At 53.6% G+C, this 19,866-nt stretch overlaps 1 protein-coding gene across 3 annotated transcripts; it reads right to left on the reverse strand.

Moving 5' to 3' along the window:
- Positions 1-10,203: 10,203 nt before the first annotated feature.
- ZNF467 (zinc finger protein 467) lies at positions 10,204-19,109 on the reverse strand. Of its 3 annotated transcripts, none has more exons than XM_037990935.2 (5): positions 19,001-19,103; positions 16,995-17,069; positions 16,435-16,551; positions 15,097-15,207; positions 10,204-12,269 (listed from the first exon to the last, which is right to left on the reverse strand). In XM_037990935.2, exons 2-5 carry the CDS (start codon positions 17,026-17,028, stop codon positions 10,744-10,746), a joined length of 1,788 nt encoding a protein of 595 aa, XP_037846863.1. In that variant the 5' UTR covers positions 17,029-17,069; positions 19,001-19,103; the 3' UTR covers positions 10,204-10,743. The 3 variants fall into 3 exon arrangements, with proteins under 3 accessions (XP_037846863.1, XP_037846864.1, XP_037846865.1); XM_037990936.2 differs by lacking the exon at positions 19,001-19,103 and adding an exon at positions 17,307-17,663; XM_037990937.2 differs by having other exon boundaries at positions 10,376-12,269; positions 15,097-15,274; positions 19,001-19,109.
- Between the last annotated feature and the right edge of the window lie 757 nt (positions 19,110-19,866).

Raw genomic sequence — 19,866 nt, forward strand, 5'->3', positions numbered from 1 at the left:
CCTGTGGGGCATGGGTAGCCTCCCCAGGACCCTGGAGTTAACAACTACAAGAAGGTTCTTGAGTCCCAGGGACAGAAAAGTTCTTTCACTACTGGAAACCAGCATGTTCCCTGAATGCACTCATCAAGCTGTCTCGCTGCAGTCGGCCCATCTGTCTCCCTGAACATACCAGCAGAAGCCCTCCCACCCTCAACCCACCTCTCCAATCCCCACCCCGGCTTCCCTGGAAGCCCTCTCCCCTACACAGGCAACATCTTCCCCGGAGGCTGTCTCCTTCCTTCATCTATGTCTCTCCACAAGTAAATCCTGGTGTGCACACCACCCGCCCCCGACACATAAACACAGTTTACAGAAACACCAAACAAAACAGTCATGTTTGATGGAAAAAGGCTGAGTTCCCAGTTGCTCCTATAGTCTCCTAAACATCAACTGTTTACTGTCATATCAAAGCTATTTTACTGTTATAGGAGTAGGAAAGATTTACATTTAAAAATCACCTAACATGAAGCAAAATTTTTTATGTTTTATCTTTTTTTTTTTTTTTTTTTTGAGACAAACAAGGTCTCGCTCTGTCACCTGGGCTGGAGTGCAGTGACATAATCTTGGTTCACTGTAACCTTGAACTCCTGAGCTCAAGGGATCCTCCTACCTCAGTGTCCTGAGTAGCTAGGACCACAGGCCTGCTACCATGCCTGGGTAATTAAAATTTTTTTTTTTTGTAGAAATGAAGTCCCCCTGTGTTGCCCAGCCTGGCCTTGAACTCTTGGCCTCAAGTGATTCTCCCACTTTGGCCTCCCAAAGTGCTGGGATTACAGGTGTGAGCCACAGTGCCCGGCCTCTTTTGGCTTTTTTGTATGATATGACACATCTCCAAAACATAGCACAGGGTGGATCCAAGAGCTCCTGGGGTGAGAGCTGCCCAGACCCACAGGTCCACTCTCATGGGCTCTGATTACAGCTGCACTGCCCCATTCCCTCCCAATACCAGGAGCCCTTATTTCAGCCTCTGCTCCCCCAACTGTGACACAGTATTTTACTTAAGATCTCTGTTATGAATTGAATTGTGTCCCCCAAGAAGTCCAAAAAGTTGTGTTGAAGTCCCAGCCCTGGCCACAACCTATGAATATAGCCTCTTGAAAATAGGGTCTTTGCAGATATAATCAGGATGAAGTCGTTAAGGTGGGCCATACTCCAATATGACTGTTGTCCTCATAGGAAGAGAATGGACACAGACATGCCCAGAGTGGAGGAGACCCACGAAGAAGATCATGGGAGGATGGAGGTAGAGATTGAAGTGATGTGTCTGTAAGTCAAGAAATGGCCAGGAGAAAGGCCTGGAACAGAGCCTCCCCTTGAGCCTTCAGAGGGAGTGTAACACCTGATTCCACACTCACAGCCTCCAGACTGTGAAGAAATAGGTTTCTGCTGTTTTGAGCTATGCAGTGTGTGGCACTTCGTAAAGGAGGCCTCAGGAAGCGAACACAGCGGCTTCGGTGAACACAGTGCCACATGGCACAGCTCTCCGCTTGTCTGTGTGCAGGGGACGGCAATGTCAGCAGGACAACTTTCAGGCAATTCTCAGAGACTGAGGCCTGGAGTTGGGCCCAGGCTGGCCAGTGTCATGGGAGTCTGTGAGGCCTTGACCCTCTTCCCAGGTTGCTATCTGCCTGCCCCATAAACACATCCTAAGACTTTGCTACCTTCCTTTCCCCTTTCCTTCCTTGTGTTGTCTCAGAGCTGTACCTGTCTGTACCGCCTGGTCTCCTTGGTACATCACCTGCTTGGACATCAGTCACCCTTTCTCAGGGCCTCGATTCAGGATACCATAATATATTTTATCTGTGAAAACGAAGCTTCATTCTGCCTGCCGATTCCTACCTATTTTAAATCACGGCTGACGTTCACGCCTCAACAAAGATTCCCATAGCTGTGGCTCCATGATTCACTATCAAGTCTGGAAAGGGAACATTTTCCAACAGATGGCCAAGCCCAACTTCCATGGCTTCATGCTTCTTCCCAGGTCTCTGCCACTCAGCACTGTCCTCTCCCAGGAGACAGATGTGTGTTAATGCCACCTGTGCGTGTAACAGGTTTCCTGGCTGGCTGGAAGCCTGGTCCCTGGTTGCTTACAGTCTTGGCAAGTTAATTTGCCTCCTCAGAGACGCCCTCCTGACCTGCAGGTGTGAGTCCCTGCTCCTTACCCTTTGTTCCACAATCCTTTGCACATACTTCTCTTACTCACCAACCCACTAGGTCCAACCATGAGTCTGTGAGTGCCCTAAAGACCTTGAATGTGTGCCCTGAAGACCCCTCTCTGCAAGGGGACCGTGGAGCTTGGTATTTAAAAGCCCAGGGCCTAGGGAAATGCAAATCAAAATCACTCTGAGATGCCACCTCAAAGCCATGAGGATGACCACTATCAAAAACCAGAAAATAACAATTGTTGGCAAGGATGTGGCATCACTGGAAGCCTCATGCATGGCCGGTGAGAATGTGAAGTGGTGCAGATGCTGTGGAAGACAGTATGACAGCTCCTCAAGAAATTAAAAATAGGATGACCATATGATCCAGCAATTCCATATGTGGGTATATACCCAAAAGAGCTGAAAGCAGGCACTCAAACAGATATATGTACACTTCTGCTCACAGCAGCATGATTCACAGTACCATAAGGTGGAGGCAACCAATTGTTCATTGACAGATGATTGGATAAACAATGTAGTGTAGACATGCAATGGAATATTCAGCCTTAAGAAGGAAGGAAATTCTAAGACCTGCTACAGCATGGATGAACCTTGAGAACATTATGCTAAGTGAAATAAGCCAGTCACAAAAGACAAATGCTATGTTATTCCACTTATAGGAGGTCCCTAGAGTAGTCGGATTCATAGAGATAAAAAGTAGAATGGTGGTTGCCAGGGATTGGGAGAGGGGAGAATAGGGTTTAATAGGCACAGAGTTTCAGCTTTGCAAGGTGTATCAGTCAGGATTCTTTAGAGAAAGACAACCATGGGGTGTGTGTATATGTACATAGAAAGAGATTTGTTTTAAGGAACGGGCTCATGTGATTACAGGGGCTAGCAAGTCTAAAACCTGTAGGGTGGCTTGGCTGGCTGGAGACCCAGGGAAGAGCCGATGCTTCTGCTGGCTGAATTCCCTCTTCCTTGGGGGAGGTCAGTCTTCTGTTCAACTGATTGGGTGAGGCTTACCCACATTATGGAGGGTAATCTGTTTACTCCAAGTCCACCAATTTAAATGTTAATATCATCCACAAACACCCTCATATAAACATATAAAGATAATGTTTGATCGCATATCTGGGCACCATGGTCTAGCCAAGTTGACACAGAAAATTAACCATCACACAAGATGAAGAGTTCTAGAGATGGATGGTGGTGATGGTCACATAACGTGAATGTACTATATGCCACTAAACTGCAAACTTAAAGATGGTAAAGATGTTACATTTTACATTATGTGTATTTTGCCACAATTTAAAATAATGTAATTTTTTAAAAAGCACAAGCTCTAGAGTTAGACCACCAGGTTGCTTTCTTTTGTCATGTACGGTCTCGTGTCTGTGCACAGGTCATGGAGACTCTCTGAGCTCCCTGCACCTTCTCAGAATAACTGGACCGGGGATGGGCATGGTGGCTCATGCCTGTAATCCAAGCACTGTGGGAGGCAGGCAGATCCACTTAAGGCCAGGAGTTCAAGACCAGCTTGGCCAACATGGTGAAACCCTGTCTCCAGTAAAATACAGAAAAATTAGCTGGACATGGTGGCATGTGCCTGTAGTCCCAGCTTCTCCGGAGGCTGAGGCATGACAGTTCCTTGAGTGCAGGAGGCAGAGGTTGCAGTGAGCCGAGATCATGCCACTGCACTCCAGCCTGGGCAACAGAGCAAGACATCTCAAAAAAATAATAATAATAATTGGATCAGTGACAATGATGCCCCATAATAGGGAGGTGGCAGAATAAACAAAGCAACACTTGTAAATCCTTAATTTGTATAGTATCTGGCACAAAGTAGGTGTTTGGTACATTTTAGTTGTTTATTATTATTATTATTATTATTTGAGGCAGAGTCTCCCTCTGTTGCCCAGGTTGGAGTGCAGTGGCGTAATCTTGGCTCACTGCAACCTTTGTCTCCCAGGTTCAAGCGATTTTCATACCTCAGCCACCCGAGTAGCTGGGATTACAGGCATGTGCCACCATGCTCAGCTAATTTTTTTGTATTTTTAGTAGAGGCAGAGTTTCGCCATGTTGGCCAGGCTGGTCTCAAACTCCTGACCTCAAGTGATCCGCCCATCTCATCTTCCCAAAGTGCTGGGATTACAGCCGTGAGCCACCGCGCCTGGCCTAGTTTATTAGTATTATTATTCCCAGCATCTAACAATGCCAGACACACAGCAGGTACTCAGTGCATGTTTTTTGTTTCGTTTTGTTTTGCTTTGTTTTTGAGACGAAGTCTCGCTCTTGTCGCCCAGACTGGAGTGCAATGGGCCGAACTCGGCTCACTGCAACTTCCACCTCCCAGGTTCAAGCGATTCTCCTGCCTCAGCCTCCTGAGTAGCTGGGATTACAGGCGCCTGCCACCATGACTGGCTAACTTGTGTATTTTTAGTAGAGACGGGGTTTCACCATGTTGGCCAGGCTGGTCTCGAACTCCTGACCTCAGGCGATCTGCCCGCACTTCCAAAGTGCTGGGATTATAGGTGTGAGCCACTGCGTCCGGCCCCAGTGCGTGTTTGTTGAATAAGTGACTGAATAAATGACCTTGTTCAAATGACTTAATTGCTCTGTGCCTTAGTTTCCTCATTTAAAAAAACTTGGGGATAATAATGATAACCATGAAGATTGACTGGGGAAATATATATGACATGTGTATATATGTGTGTGTGTGTGCATGTGTGTGTGTGTGTGTGTGAAGAACTCAGGTTGGAAAGCCTGATACAGCAAGTATCAGACAAATATTGGCTACCATTAATATCAGTGGTAATAATGGCAAACACTTTTCCTGTTGCCTGGCCCTTTCTCTGGAGCACTGACTGGCAGAGATGTCACACAGCTGTGGCTCTGTGAAGGGCTATGGAAGAAGAAAGAGTTCTATTCATCCAGTGCCTCAATGGCACAGGAATTAGAGTAGGGGACACGGCAGAGGTGGATTTTCCCTGCACTGACATTAACGAAGGTGACCCCTTCTCACCTCTAACTTAGTATTGCAAATAGCTGACCTCCTGCGACCAGCATAGTTGAGCACTTAGTTGCACTTTTGTCTTACATTGTCTTCCATGGATCTCTTGTTCCTCCGCCTCCTCTTTGTCTGTTCCAGTCCCAGCTCCAGCAAAACTCAACCAGGACCCTCCTCCCTCAGAAACCCCCTGACTGCTCCAGCCCACGCCCTCTCATGAAGAATAGGATACTATACCTGGGTTGAGTTTTAGGCGTTTCATGAAACCCCAGCATTCTCTCCCAGCTACGGGTTAGGTTTGCGGGTCAGGAACCATGTGTGATATTTACTTCTCATGAGTCTCCCAAAGCTCCCAGCTCCCAGGGCCTTGAGTGATCCTCAAACTTGCCTTACATCTGAACTATCAACTCCATGAGGGCAAGAGCTGTCATTCTATTCCGACCATATTTGCACAAGCCTGGGTAGATTTTAAAGCTCAGCCAATGTTTATGGGGGATTAAAATGCCGGACTCACCCTGGATGCCTGAGGCAGTCAAGCCTGGGGAACATCTCCAGATCTCTCTACTAGCAGCTCTTGTTGTCCAACCCTGCAGATGGAGAGGGAGAAGATACAGGAGGCCGGGCTGCACAAAAGGTTCTCGTGTCTTACTCTAGTCCTGTGGTAGGCAGGCTTCGCTAAAGCCTGAATGAAGTATAAATGGCTTTAGTATCCTCACTTCACTTTGCTCTGACTCCACCCTGCCAAACCCAGTCTTGATGATTAATTTCATTTCCCCAGCATGGACAAGAGGAACAGTCCAGGCACCTGAGAATCTTCCAATATAAAGCAATACACTGGCTGTGTGGCACATTGGCTGTTTACTGACCATTTCCCCTGCTCCTCAAATTGAAAAGGCAGCAGCAACTTGGGAACTAAGCGCTTGGATGCACTGGGTACTTGTTAATTGGTGCTCATGCTATAAGGAGCTGAGTCTTGGGGTTAGGCTTGAAATCCTAAGCAGATGAGAAACCCTGCCCTCTAACCACTGTTCTGCTCTTCTCTTGGGCACCTAACCTCTCCTGCGGGAGGGCGGTCCTGTTCTTTGTCTTTCTCCACCTCCTCGCTGCAAGATTGTCATCAGAATGACTGTGGACTGGGTTCCATTTAAGATTGCCCAGGTCGGCTGGGCGTGGTGGCTCATGCCTATAATCCCAACATTTTGGGAGGCCAAGGCGGGTGGATCATGAGGTCAGGAGTTTGAGGCCAGCCTGACCAACATGGTGAAACCCTGTCTCTACTAAAAATACAAAAATTAGCCAGGTGTGGTGGTGTGTGCCTGTAATCCCAGCTATTTGGAAGGCTGAGGCAGGAGAATCACTTGAACCTGGGAGGCAGAAGTGGCAGTGAGCCAAGATGGTGCCACTCCAGCTTGGGTGACCGAGTGAGACTCCGTCTCAAAAAAAAAAAAAAAAAAAAACCAAACCAAACCAAACAAAAAACATTCTCCCGGTCTCAGGTATCTATCAGTTGGAGGTTCTAAGACTGGGATAGATTAGCAGTGGAGGGAGGAGATAGGTACCCACTGAAAGGACTGAGAGGAAGATGAAGCATTAACTGGACACAAGCGTGTAAAGATCATCTGAGTCAACGACTGCCGAAAATTCTGGAATGAGATAGTTTGAGCTCAAAAATTCAAACTTTTGAGGTGGGGTGGAGGTAGGGTGAGAACTGAGGGCTCTGATAAAGGTCAAGCCATGAAAAAGACAGAGGCATCGCTAGGTTGATGCCTGGTGGGGTTAAGGGCTCCATGGTGTTTCTTCTCTCTATTAACCATCACAATCCAGGGAACTTGGATATTATCATTCTTGTGACAAGGGAATATGTCCCATCTCCCTCACAAACAAGAATTTCGGGTCTGTGACATGGAACAGAACTCTCCAATGTGTTGGGAATTCCAAGGATATGGAGGTCACTCTCTCAGCTATCAGGACCACCAGGTGTGGGGCTGGGGCAGCCCCAGCCATCGCCACAGGCCTCGAGTGGGCTCCCCAGTGACCCTAATATTATCCTTACCTAAATGCCATCCCATTAAAAAGACTGGGAACAGTTTCTGTTTGGGAAGATGAAAAAGTCCTGGATATAGACAGTGGTGATGGTGACACAATATTGTGAGAGTGTTTAAGCCACTGAACTGTACACTTAAACATGGTTAAAAGTAAATTTCATGTTGTTTATGTTTTTTATTTATGTTTTACCACAATAAAAAAAATTTTAAAGATTGGGAAGCACAGGCTCCATGGAGATTAGAGAAGGAAGAGGGGCCGCTGACTAGGGGTAGATAAGAGTTGGGAGGACAGAGAATCTAGGAAGGAATATGTTGTAAGAAGGGGAGGTTGGAGCCTTCTCTCTCCTCCTCCCCCGGCCATCCAAGAATCCTGTCCCTGCAGCTCCATGTTCAGCCCCACCTCCTCTCCAGAGCTTTCTCTGTCCCCTCAGGTCTTTAGAGCCCGCAGAATGCCACCTAGCACTTAGATTCTCTGCTTCATGAACATTGATGTCTCATCTCCAGTCAGACTGCAGGTTCCTTACGGACAGGTGGCATGTGCTTGACATCTCTGTGCTATTCACAGGGACTGGCATATTCTGGGCACATACTAGGTACTCAATACCCGTTATACAGTAAGTCTCTTTTTTTGAACAGGATTGGGGAGAAGTAAGTAAATTTTAGCTAGCTAATAAAACCAATAAAACCTTTCTCTTCTAGATATAGAACTAGTAAATGAGTGCTTTACTTCTCTGAGCATTTTCACATACCAGGATGTGGTCCTAAAGTCAAAAGTCTGGTGCCTTATCAAGGTCGTTGTACCTGGGGTAGCTCAGACCTGGGGTGACATAGGGGTGGTGATGGCAGATATTGATTTTAGTGAGGCCATCACTTTCTGAGTCTAGAACTCTTCCTTGGGAAGAGCCTTTAGAAACCTCAGTCTTCCATCACAGTCACGGTGCATTTGTTGAGCAGACGTCTTCTGAGTTGGCTACTGCCAGCCTGGATGCTAAACAAATTTTGACTATTTGCAAACAAGCTAAAAAATAAGGACAAAGATATTCATGCCTTGTAGAGAATCTTTAAAATAATGTGAAACCCTGAAAACGTCTGGCACATGGTAGGCCTCACCAAATATGCTGTAAGATCTAAAAGCTGTTCTTACACGAGAATTCCAGAATGTTTCAAGAAAGGAAAACATTGGTCTAACCAACACAAACATTGTTTTTATGTGTTTGATTTTAAAAGTCTGTGAAATGACTTTTTTTTTAGCTGGAATCACAAGCTCTGTGCCTAAGAGGCCAGGTAGGGAACCTCAGAGAAGCCCAGTTGGGCTTTAGGATGAGGGGGAGTGCTGAGGACTCTGATCCCTTAGTCCAAAGAGGCCACCTTTCACTCAGCTCCAGCCACCAGTTGCTAAACCTTTTGCTTTTTTCACAACAGAAGCTGGAAGTCCAGATTTTTACGTGACATTTCAAGATATTTAAAATAACTTGGAGTCACCGACTCATTGTGGCCATGAAACTCATAAACACACCTGCATTCATGCCTCCTCTGACAGGCTTCCCAGCCAACGCCCCTCCCTCACTTTCGTCCAGGTCTCATGGTCTCCTACCTTTTCTGGGATTTTGCTTTTGTAGTTCACCATTGTGATCTGATTTCTGACCCAGCTGCTCCTGATGCTGCTCTCACCAAGATCTGGATTTGCCTTGCAGCAAAATCCAAAGGGTTTGGAAGTCCTTTGCCTAGGTGACCTCTCTCTAGCCTCCAGCGGCCTCCTCCTCTCTGAAGCATGTCTTTCCTCAGCTCCTCTGTCACCTCCACCTGGGGCTTTCCTGTCCAGTCCTTGCACCTCCACTCTCCAATCTTGTTTACAGTCCTCTCTCGGTGCCATCCCCTAATGTTGGTGTCCCAGAGGCTTCTGTCCCAGGCCCCCAATTTCTCACTCCACACTCAGTTCTTTGGGAAGATCATCCACTCCCCCATAGCTCCAGAAGCACATGTGGAAAATTCTCAGCTCTATGTCTGCATCCCAGCCCTCTTCTTAGCTCTCCACCCACACAGCCTCCTTCCTGCTGGGCAGGCACTGCTCGCAACTCAGCAGATGCAGGACTGCTCCCCCAGCACGAACTGTCCCCAACACCGCGTCTCCCTTCTGGGAGTATGCCACTGTCATCTGGTCAGTGGCAAGCAGAAATCGGGCCAAGCTCATTGATTCCCCCACCCACACTAGTCAACAGGTCCTGTGTCCTCTGCCTATTAAGTGTCTCTTGAATCCATTACTTCTCTGTTTCCTCTGACACAACTATGGTCCCAGGTTACCACCACCTGTCACCAGGACAACTGATGCCCAGGCCTCCAGTCTCGCTCCTGAGTTGTCTAGCCAAACATCCTCCCAAAATGCAGGACTGTAAGCGTGGCGCTGTTCCTGCCCTGTCTAACCTTGCCATGGTACCCCCTCTCTTGGACATGGTCTAAACTCCTTCACAGGTGTGAAAGGCCCTTCCATTTCTCAGGCCACTGCTCTGGCCTCTCAACCCGCTCACTGGGAAATGAATAATGCTGCGCTCCAAGTCCGACGAGAGGCAGACGAGGGTCAAACCCAAGACTACTCACTGCAAGCCCCATAGGCTCCCCATTATCCTACCCTCCCCGCTCATGGCCAGGCAGCCCTAGCTCTCATACCTGCCTAGGCTGAAGAAGGGCAATACAGAGACTTCTGGACCCAGCAGCCTCAAGAAAGGACTTGTTGCAAGTGCGATGTGAAAGCAACCTTCATCTGCAGTGGATGTGCCACCTCCTTCCTCAGGCCACCCAGCCCCGAATCCCCCGGGAGAGCTGCAGAGACCGCACAGAGCTCCCAAGCCCACGCCAAAGGACGGCCTGCCTCCTTCAGCTCCAGTCTGTGACACGTGGCGCGAGTGAAATGCACCCTAATGTTCCTTCCTTATACTTCCGAGCTAGAAGCAGGAGCCAGGGTGGTGGTTTGGTAAATAAATATATTACATTTTGATTTAGGAGAACCAGTTAACAGCAGCTAGCTAAATGTAACTCACCCAGGACAGAAGGGCAAGTGGAGGGGGGTGGTCTGTGTGTGGATGGAGTTGGGACAGTGGCTAAGGAGAGTCAGGGTTCCCTCCCCCAACTCATTTAACAGCCCCAGAACTTTCTGATTTTAATTTTAATGAAACTTTAAGTACATAAATAATCACTCTTTTCCCGCCCTGGTTGAGGCCGCGCTGGGTCCAGGAAATATCTGCTTTCCAGTGGGGCACCAGGGTGGGAGCCTTCCAAGAACTTCAGCCTCAACTGTTCCCAGCAAGGGTTCGCTCGCATTTCTGTCCTAGGAGGTCCAAGCTGGGTATCCTGTGCGGACGCAGACACTGCGGGAAGGAAACGGAAACAGGAGTCCCGCGGAGGCCAAATCTTCAGGTAGCTGCCCAGGCCACCGTGCTCACCCCAGGCGGTCTCATGGCACGGGCCTCTCGAAACTGTAGGCAAGAAAGGGTCCTGGTGAGAACTAGGCTCAGAAAAAGAGTGGGGGCGGCGCCACCTCTGGGGGAGGGGACCAGGCTGGGGCCGCGAGGGCGGCGTCCGGGGCCGCATGGGCGGCTTCGCCGTGAATGAGCTGGTGCCGCACCATGTGGGTCTTGCGACTGAAGCTCTTTCCGCACTGTGGGCAGGAGAAGGGGCGGGAACCTGTGTGGATCGCCTGGTGGCGGACTAGGTTGGTTTTGGAGCTGAAGCTGCGGGCGCAGACGGCGCAGGCGTGGGGGCGGCTGCCCGTGTGCACCGCCTGGTGGCGGCCCAGGTGCGACTTGCGGCTGAAGCGGCGGCCGCACTGAGTGCAGGCGAAAGGCCTGGCGCCGCTGTGGGCCCTGGAGTGGGCGACCAGATTGGGCCGCGAGCCGAAGCGGCGGTCACACTGCGTGCAGGCGAAGGGCCGTTCGCCCGTGTGCACGCGCCGGTGCCGCGCCAGGTGCTGCCCATGGGCGAAGCCGCGCCCGCAGTCCGGGCAGAAAAAGGACCGCTCGCCCGAGGGGGCGCGCTGGGGCGCCACAGGATCGGATCCTGGGCCGCAGCCCGGTCCGCCAGGCGCGCTGGCCAGGGGCTCGGCGGCGGGGGGATCCACGGTGGCGCCCAGTGCGCACTCGTTGCACCCATAGGGGCGACCCTCGCTGCGGTGCAGACACTGGTGCGTGGCGAGGTTCTTTTTCCAGCCGAAGCTCAAGCCGCAGTCGGAGCAGGCGAAAGGCTTTGGCCCGGGAGGGGATAGGGTGGGGGACGGGGCAGTGGCATGAGGAGAAGCGGACGCGTCGGGAGAGGGCCTGGCCGGGCCGGCCGCCTCGTGCACCCTTTGGTGCCGCACCAAGTGCTGCTTATGCGTGAAGCTGCGTGCGCACTGCGCGCACTGGTAAGGCCTCTCGCCAGTGTGGATGCGCTGGTGCCGAATCAAGTGCGTCTTCTTGCGAAAGCGCTTCTCGCATTCTGTGCAGGGGAAGGGCCGCTCGCCAGTGTGGGTCTTCTGGTGCGAGCCCAGGTGGATCTTCTGGCTGAAGCGCTTGCCGCACTCCGCGCACGGGTAGGGCCGCTCGCCCGTGTGCGTGCGCAGGTGGCGGGTCAGGTGGGCCTTCTTGCTGAAGCGCTTGTCGCACTCGGAGCACGGGAAAGGCCGCTCCCCGCGGTGGCTGCGCAGATGCAGCAGCATGTGGGCGCGCTGCGTGAAGCTGCGGCCGCAGTCCGGGCAGGCGCAGGGACCCTCGCCCCGGTGCAGCCGCTGGTGCAGTCGCAACGTCAGCTGGTCCCGGAAGCGCCGCTCACACTCCCCACAGCCGTAGGGCTTCTCGGGCATCGGAGCCCACCCGGACAGCGCGAGCCCACTCAGTGCCCCCGGGGCCCCTGGCTCCAGTTTGTAAGCGGCAGCCAGATGCCCCAGGTCAGGCGCAGGAAAGGGGCTGGGAAGTAACGATAGATGCTGAGGCCATTCGACCTCCTCTTCTGCCTCCTGATCCTCATCCTCCACCTTCACCTTCCGAATCATCCACTCGTCTCCTGAAAGGTCAAAACAAGAATTGTCTATTGAGCTACACGTGCGGCAACGTTTATTTAACCACAGGATCTCCACTTCCTGGAGTCCTGCGGTCTGGCTCCGCTCTCCACTCTACCTAACGGTTCCTGAGAGTGACCAAATCCGCAGCTTTTCTCAGGCCTCCTGCACTCTCGGAAGCCTGTGATGCGTGTGAACACCACACCCCTCCCGGGGGCTTCTTCCCCGGCCTGGATGTGCCCAGGAGCCCTCCGGCACCCCTGAAGAGGAAGCTTCAGTCCTCCTGCTTCGCTCCAGGTTCACATCCCTTTGGTGGCTGGCCCAGATCTTCCTGCTCCAGCAGTGCCTTTCTGGGACCTCAGTCTCCATCTCTGGTCCAGCAGCTCTCCTTGGTACTGCAAACTGGCCGCGGCTCAGCAGCTTTCTCACCACACACCTGACCTTCCCAAACTGAGCCCTGGCTGACTTTAACCTTAGGACTAGAGCCTCCTTCCCTGGTGGCCTTGAAAACTTGATCTTTGACATCTCACCTGGGGTGATTCTCTTGCTCTCTAACCCCCACCCCCAGCCCACCTTACCTCTAGTGGCCAAGGAACCAGGGTGCCCTCATACTCCTGCTACTCCCTTCTTTCCTGCTGGACAGCTGGAGGGGAAATCACCATCTAGGAAGACCAGGATGGAGTTTACAGGGTCTGGGGAACTAGTGAACACTGGCTCTGGAGAAGCAAGGAGGGCCCTCTGGGGAAGCTTCAGCCTAAGGGCAGGTTGCAGGGGGTTCCACTGGAGTGTTGCCCCTCTCAGGTGCTGCAATGGTCCAGCCAAGAGGAAGGAGCCCGGGGTCCAGACGAGAGGGTCCAATTTAGGTTCTCCTCTATCACTAACTAGGAATGTGACTTTGGTTCAGTCACTTAACCTCTTTATGTTTCTTAGTCCGCTAAGAAAGTTTTCCCTTTGTCTAAGAGTTGGAGTAGTTTAAAGCTCTTACGCCTGTTTTGCATCATCAGCTCCTGGGGAACTTTGAGAAAATGCACAAATGGGGGCAAGGCCCACGAATGTGTTCCATCTTTAAAGCTCCCAAAGTGACTCTCATTTGTGAATCACTGAATCAGATAATTTGAGTTCCTGTCTGGCCTGAGCCTTGATTCTATCACACATGGACTTCCACAATCAGAGGTACTCCCAGTTTCTTCTATCAGTTCATTGACTCCACACTCCTGTCTACTTATCATACTGTGATACTGCTTTCACCTTCATTGTGGCACTCTTCACTTTTCTACTCAAGAACCATCAATAGCTCCTATTTATTTTTAATTGAGTCAGGGTCTTGCTCTGTCCCTCAGGCTGGAGTGCAATGGGATGATAATGTCTCACTGCAGCCTCAAACTCCTGGGCTCAAGTTTGGGCTCCTCTTACCTCAGCCCCTCAAGCAGCTGCGACTACAGGTGTGCACCACCCTGCCCAGCTAATATTTCTTATTTTTTCAGAGATGGAGTCTCACTGTGTTGCCCAGGCTGGTCTTGAAATCCTAGCCTCAAGCAATTCTCCCACCCCAGCTTCCTGAGTCGCTGGGATTACAGGCATGAGCCACAGTGCCCAGCCCAGCACCCTATTATTTGATGATAAAACAGATTCCAGCTGTATCTGAGGCTCACCCCACCCAAGTCCAACTTACTTTCTCCCAGGCATCGACCTTCCACTTCAGCCAAGCTGCTCTCTTCCCCTTTCCTGCTTCAAGATCTTCTCACCCTAGAACATCTTCCCATCCTCCACCCCACCCCTTTCAGAACGGAAGTTTACACCTTTCTCAAAATGCAGCACAAATTAATGTGTTTTTTTGACAAATTCCCAATGCATGTGGATCTTTTAGCATAAACTCCTATAGCACTTACTGTTAACACTTTTGTACTTATTTGTGACTTGCCTTTATACTATTCTTTTAATTCTTTGTTCTGGCTCATATTAAGGTCATTTCAACCAGATTTTATCTTCTGGGGTGCAGACATTTTGTGTTCCATTTCTTTTGTGTCTAATAAGAAAGGTGTTTTTATGTGTCTGATAAAAATGGGGACTGCTGCCGCTTATTGAGGACCAACTGTAGATGAGGTGGTGTAAACACACTGTCACAAACCTTCACAAACCGAAGCTCCTGGAGACAAGGTGGCCTATCCAAGGACACTCAGCTAGTAAATGCAGAGCAAAGACTCAAACCAGGCCCAGGTAACTCTACGGTTCATCTCTTTCCCCTATACTTAATACAGCCGGTATGTAGTAGGTGCTCAATAAATCCTTGCAGAATAAATGATATTCCTCAGGCAAAAGGTAATAAGGATGGTGGTAGTGGAAGGAAGTAATGGTGGGATTGTTGAGAGAGAATGAGCAGTTTGATCACCCTGGGTGTGAGGAGATGAGTTGGATACAGCAGATGTGGAGCATCTGGGTACCCTCACGATCAGAGGAAGCTGGGGAAGGCGGCATGTCACGGGAGAGGCAGTGAAAGGTTGAGCAAAGCCATGTATCTTCATGGCAACTGTAATTAGACTTAGACTGGGGGAAATAAAGAGGGGGAGGCAGGATTTCTAGAAGGCATTTGAGGGGAGGCTGTGTTTCTCTTTGGTGACCAGCCTGTCTGACTCCTGCCATCTACAGATGTGAAATTCCCTTTCAGCACTGAAGCTCCACAGCAGAAAGGTGCTGGACTCAACTTGGGTTGGAAGGGCCTGGACTGCCTCTCTTGGAGCATTACCTGCCTCATGAGATAGCAGCTCCAGAGCTTGCTGGGCCCCGTTCCCTTGGCCTGAGCCCATGGTGGGATGAAGTGACAGGAAGACTCACCTGGGCAGGCACCCACAGGCTGAGCCTTCTGTGCTGTGCACGCCTGGCCTCTGCAGGGAGCCTCGGCTTGTTCTGTGCGGGCACCTTCCTCCGGTGTGGGGGCCTTGTGCCCTGGCAGAGAATAGGATACCTCAAGGACTCTGGAGACATCACAGATGGCCAAAGGGCCCCACTGGTGCTGGGAAGAAGGAACATTTGAAACCCTGGCTCCAGCAGGGCCCACAGGGTTCCTCCCACATCCTACCTGAATTCAGGGGCTGAGTTCCTGGCTTCCCAGGGGCTGCCTCAGACTCCTTCAAGCAGGGCAGCTGCTAAGGGTATGTATGAGATGGACCACAAGGTCACAAGAGCCACCACTGTGAGGAGCTTCTGGAATATGTGTATGTAAGACAGTGGAAGCAAGGAAGGCCCCTAGGAGAAGGGCTGGGGCTTTCCCAGCCCCCAGATGGACCCTGGTTCCAAGCAAATCGCTGGGGAGAACCAGGATGCCAAAGGTCAGGCACATTCCTGCCTTAGTGCTCTGTTCTGGCTGTACTCCTGCCTGAAGCACTTTTCCCAAATCTACTGAGCTGTCTCCTTCACCTCTTTTATTTTTCAAGAGAAAGGTCCTCTCTGTCACCCAGGCTGGAGTGCAGTGGCATGATCATACCTCACTGCAGCCTGGGCTTCAAGGGATCCTACTGCCCCAGCCTCCCAAGTAGCTGGGAACACAGGCATGAGCCACCACATCCAGCTAATTTTTAATTTTTTTGTGGAGACAGGGTCTCGCCATGTTGCCCAAGCTGGTCTCGAACTAGGCTCAAGCAATCCTTCCACCTTGGCCTCCCAAAGGGCTGAGAATACAGGCATGAGCCACCATGCCCGGCTTCCCCCAGCTCCTTCAAATCCTACACAAATCTTACCTTCCCAAAGAAACCCAGTCTCGCCACCCTATTTAATCCTATAACATGCCCCACCCACCCTCACCGGCAGCAGTCTCGGCCCCCCATCAACCCGCTTCACCGGACATTATCCTCTCTCCCAGAGCTCTTATCATCTTTGAACGTAGTTTATAAATTTCCTTATTTATTGTTTGCTGACTCGCTGCACTCATTAGGATTAAGCTCTTGCAGGTAGGGATCTTTGGCTATTTGGTCACTGAGGTATTCCAAATGTTTAGAATAGCATCCCACACATAGTAGGTGCTCAATAAATATTTGATGAAGGGAAGGAAGGGAGGGACGGAGGAAGGAGGGAGGGAGGAAGGAGGGAGGGAAGGAAGAAGGGACGAAGGTAGGGAGGGCAGGAGGAAAGCAGGCAGACTCCTCCCTGAGCCTCTCCATGGTTCGTGTTACCTACCTGAGCACACCCCCAGTGCTCTCTCTTCCCTAGAAGAGGACATCTGCTCCTGGACATTATGGGATCCTTCCCTGGGCTCACTTTGGGGGACCATCTCTGGCTGTCCCACAGAGAATCCTGTTACAGGCAGAAGGGTGGGTCCAAGTAAAGCATCCAGTACAGAACAAGTAATCAGAGGCGGGGGCTCTTCCCCTTCCCAGCCTGTCCAAGAGACTTTTCCCAACTTGCTCAGGAAGGACAGGGTCTCTCACCAGCATGGACATGGACAGGTATCAACCTCAGTGCCTTTGAGTTGAGTCAAAAAGGACAGAAGGAAGAGAGAGCATAGATATAAATATGACTGTGCTATGTGAGTGCTCAAGTGTGCATACGGTCTGGAGCGCAGCCTCTACTATGGTCCAGGCATTCAGACACCCCACGCTACAGAAAAGGAGGCTGCCCTACAGGCCCCTGGGACCTCAGGGTTGCAGCCTCCTGAGGGTGGCTCTGCTGTCTGAGTTGTAGATGCTCCTGAATCCTCCTAAACTTTTCCCCGAGTCCCTTCATTTCTGACAGCTCACCCAGGGAGCTGAGGGCCTCCAAGGTCTCTCTCATGGTAACCCAGAGTAGCTCCTCCTGGGGATCGGCCACAGACCCTATGGAGAAAAGACAGCCTTGTTGAGATTTTTCCCACGCCAGCTTCCACCTGGGCCCTGGCTCTGCCCAACCTCTCCCTATGGGCTCTTCCAGGAGCTCCAAAGGTAACATCTCCAGGTACTGGGGGATGTTAGGGAAACTGGATTTCAGAAAGCCAAGAGATCTTTGAAGGTGGCCCAAGAAGGCCTTGAAACCATTTCTGTCAGCTCTGGAAGCCAGCCACGCCACCCCCTCACCTGGCAGGTCTCTCACCGCCAGCCCCGGCCCATCAGCACCGCAACTCCACGCCCCAGTGTCCTTGCCTGGGGAAGTGCAGTAAAGATTCGATTCTCTGGGGAGAGGCTTGAGAGTGGGAGCCCAGGGTGGGGGGTGGGAAACTGCATCTCCTAGGCCCTCCGGCTGTCACTGCCCGAGCTGGTGAAATAGGAGCCAGCCCTGGGACGGGAGCGAGTGTCACTTTAGGGGTACTGCTTGGGGAGGTCCTCGAGAGGGTCCTCTTATAGGTAGAAAATGACTGCCTCTCCCTAAACCCCTACCACAAAACCACCTCTCACCCGCGCGGGGCTGCTGCCCAAGGCCCGGACACCGCCCCTGCTGCCCCTTCCCTGCTCTGCCTCCCGCGGCTCCCCCGCCCTTCCCCCAGTAGACTCCCCTCCCCCATCTCCCCGGCAGCTTTCCCTCTGCCCCGCCCCTCCCGCTCCCCCTGCCTTCCGCCCTCTCTCCCGGCGAATCGGGCCGGCGCCCCGGCTCCGCCTCCGGCCCCGCCCCTCAGGCTCCGCCCTCCCGCGCCCGGCAGGGCCAACCCCTCGAGGCCCCCTGGGGGTCGGCCCTCTACTGCCACCGCCTCCCCCGACCCTCCGCTCTAGGCCGCCTCGGCTGCAGCGCTCCCTTCCCCCTCCCAGACTCCGGGCTGCCTTTCCCTGCCCTCCCGGTTCTCCCCCGCTCCATCTCCCTCCCTGGCTGCACACCCTCTCCCTTCCTTTCCCCCTCCTCTTTTCCTTCCTCCCCAACACCCGCCCTCCTCTCAGCTCTTTTCCCCAACCCCGTTCTCTCCTCCCCTCCCTCCTCTCCTCCCCCAACGCGGTTTCCCTTCCTTCTCCTTTCCTCGCCTCACCTCGGTTCCCTTCCCCTCCCCCTTTCCAGCCCTCCCCCACGTCTCCCCACCGCCCTCCCCCTCCCTCCCTCCCTCCCTCCTGCAGCTCTCCTTCCCCTCCGAGGCCCCCGCCTCCCTTCCCCCTCTGTCTCCCCAGCAGGCTCCAGCTTCGCTTCCCTCCCCGTCCCCAGTCCCCAGAACCGCTCTTCCCCTCCCCCCTCCCAGGCCGCTCCCCAGCTCCCCGGTCCTCTGGCCCGCAAGCCTGGGGGTCTAGGGCTGACCCGCTCGCTCGGGACCTTCCCGCGGGCCCTGCCCTCCCCACCCCGCCTCTCCTCGGAACACCCCTCCGCGCCTCTCCCTTCCTCCGCGGCGCCCCCTCCCCATTTCTGCTCCCCTCGGACTTCTCCTCACCCCTCCCAAGTTTTCCTCCCGACGGGACCCTCAGCTCCACCTCCCTGCCCCAACGCCGTCCCAAGCAGCTCCGATCGCCGACTTCACTCCAGGTCCCGGCCCCCTCCCCAGCTCCGGGGCTCACCTGTCAGCGCCCTCCTCTCCCGCCCCTCCCGAGCGGCCCGGTCCCCTGCGCCCGCTTCTTCCTCCCCTTCCCCCTCGGCCCCCTCCCACACTCCCTCTCCCCTCCCCTCTGGGCCCGCCGGCCCCTTCCCACCTGCTTCCCGCCCGACCTACTCCCAGCCCCCGCCCTTCCCTCCAGCCCCCCGGTCCCCTCTACCCCCACAGCCCTCACCCGGCCCTCGCCGGCCTTGCCCTCCCTTTCTCCGAGCCCCCGACCTCCCCCGACCCCTGCCCCTCCCCCACGCCCTCCGTCGGCGCCCCTACCTCCGGGGCTGTCACCTGCGCGGAGCCGGCGGTGACCCGAGCGCGGCGCTGAGGGAGACGCGGGCGGGGCAGCCTGCAGCGGAGTCTCCCCGGCCTTTACCTGGCTGGCCAGCCACTCTGCCCGCGCCGCGGGGACCCAGGCGCCCGGGCCTCCTGCCCCGCCGGCTCTGCTCACAATGGCGCTCGCCGCCTGCAGCTCGGGTGCTGACGGCCCGAAAGACTGACAGACTGACAGCCCCGAAACTTCGCGGGGAGGAGAGGGATAGACGCGCGGGGAGCGGGAGCCGGGAAACGGCGCCCGCGAAGGAGGAGGGACCGACGGAGCGGGCGAAGAGACTCGGCGCACCGGGCTGGGGGAGGCAGGGGCAGGAGGTTTTAGGAGTGGGGTCCCAGGAGGGATCACTGCGGGCTTAGGTGGGCAGGTGATGGTCTTAAGGCTCCGAGCCCGGAGTAGGTGCTGGAAGTGGGAGCTCAGGACGGGGGAGGGGAGGGGTGGGGAGGGTGATGGGAGAGCGGGTGGAGGAGGGCGAGGAGGCTGGGGAGGAAGGGCACTCGGGCTGCGGGGAAGGGTGCCGAGGGAGGGTGCTCGCGGCCGCGGAGGGAGGAGACGGGGAAAGGTGGAGCGCCAACGGGTGGGGTGGGCGAGGAGGAGTTGGGGGAACGAGGAGGGGGCGTGTCGGGGGGGAGCCAGCGAGTCGTGCACTGCCGTCTCTAAGTCGCCGGTGCCAGCCGGGTGTGCAGAGCCGCGTTCCCGCGGGAGGACGGCACGGGGGGGTCGGCCTGCGAAACTCTGGCCCCGCCCCCGTTCTCCACCCGGATTCCGCCCGGATCCACCCAGACCCACAGCCCCTCGCCCGGAGTCCCGA

Source organism: Chlorocebus sabaeus, chromosome 21, assembly GCF_047675955.1.
Source record: "Chlorocebus sabaeus isolate Y175 chromosome 21, mChlSab1.0.hap1, whole genome shotgun sequence".
Taxonomy (NCBI): Eukaryota; Metazoa; Chordata; class Mammalia; order Primates; family Cercopithecidae; genus Chlorocebus; species Chlorocebus sabaeus.

Coding starts and splice junctions, on each gene's coding strand:
- ZNF467 (XM_037990935.2), bottom strand. CDS start 17,028: ATGAGAGAGACCTTGGAGGCCCTCAGCTCCCTGG. Junction 16,552..16,994: donor GGAGGCCCTCAGCTCCCTGG/GTGAGCTGTCAG, acceptor TGCCTGTAACAG/GATTCTCTGTGGGACAGCCA. Junction 12,270..15,096: donor GCCTGTGGGTGCCTGCCCAG/GTGAGTCTTCCT, acceptor TTGACCTTTCAG/GAGACGAGTGGATGATTCGG.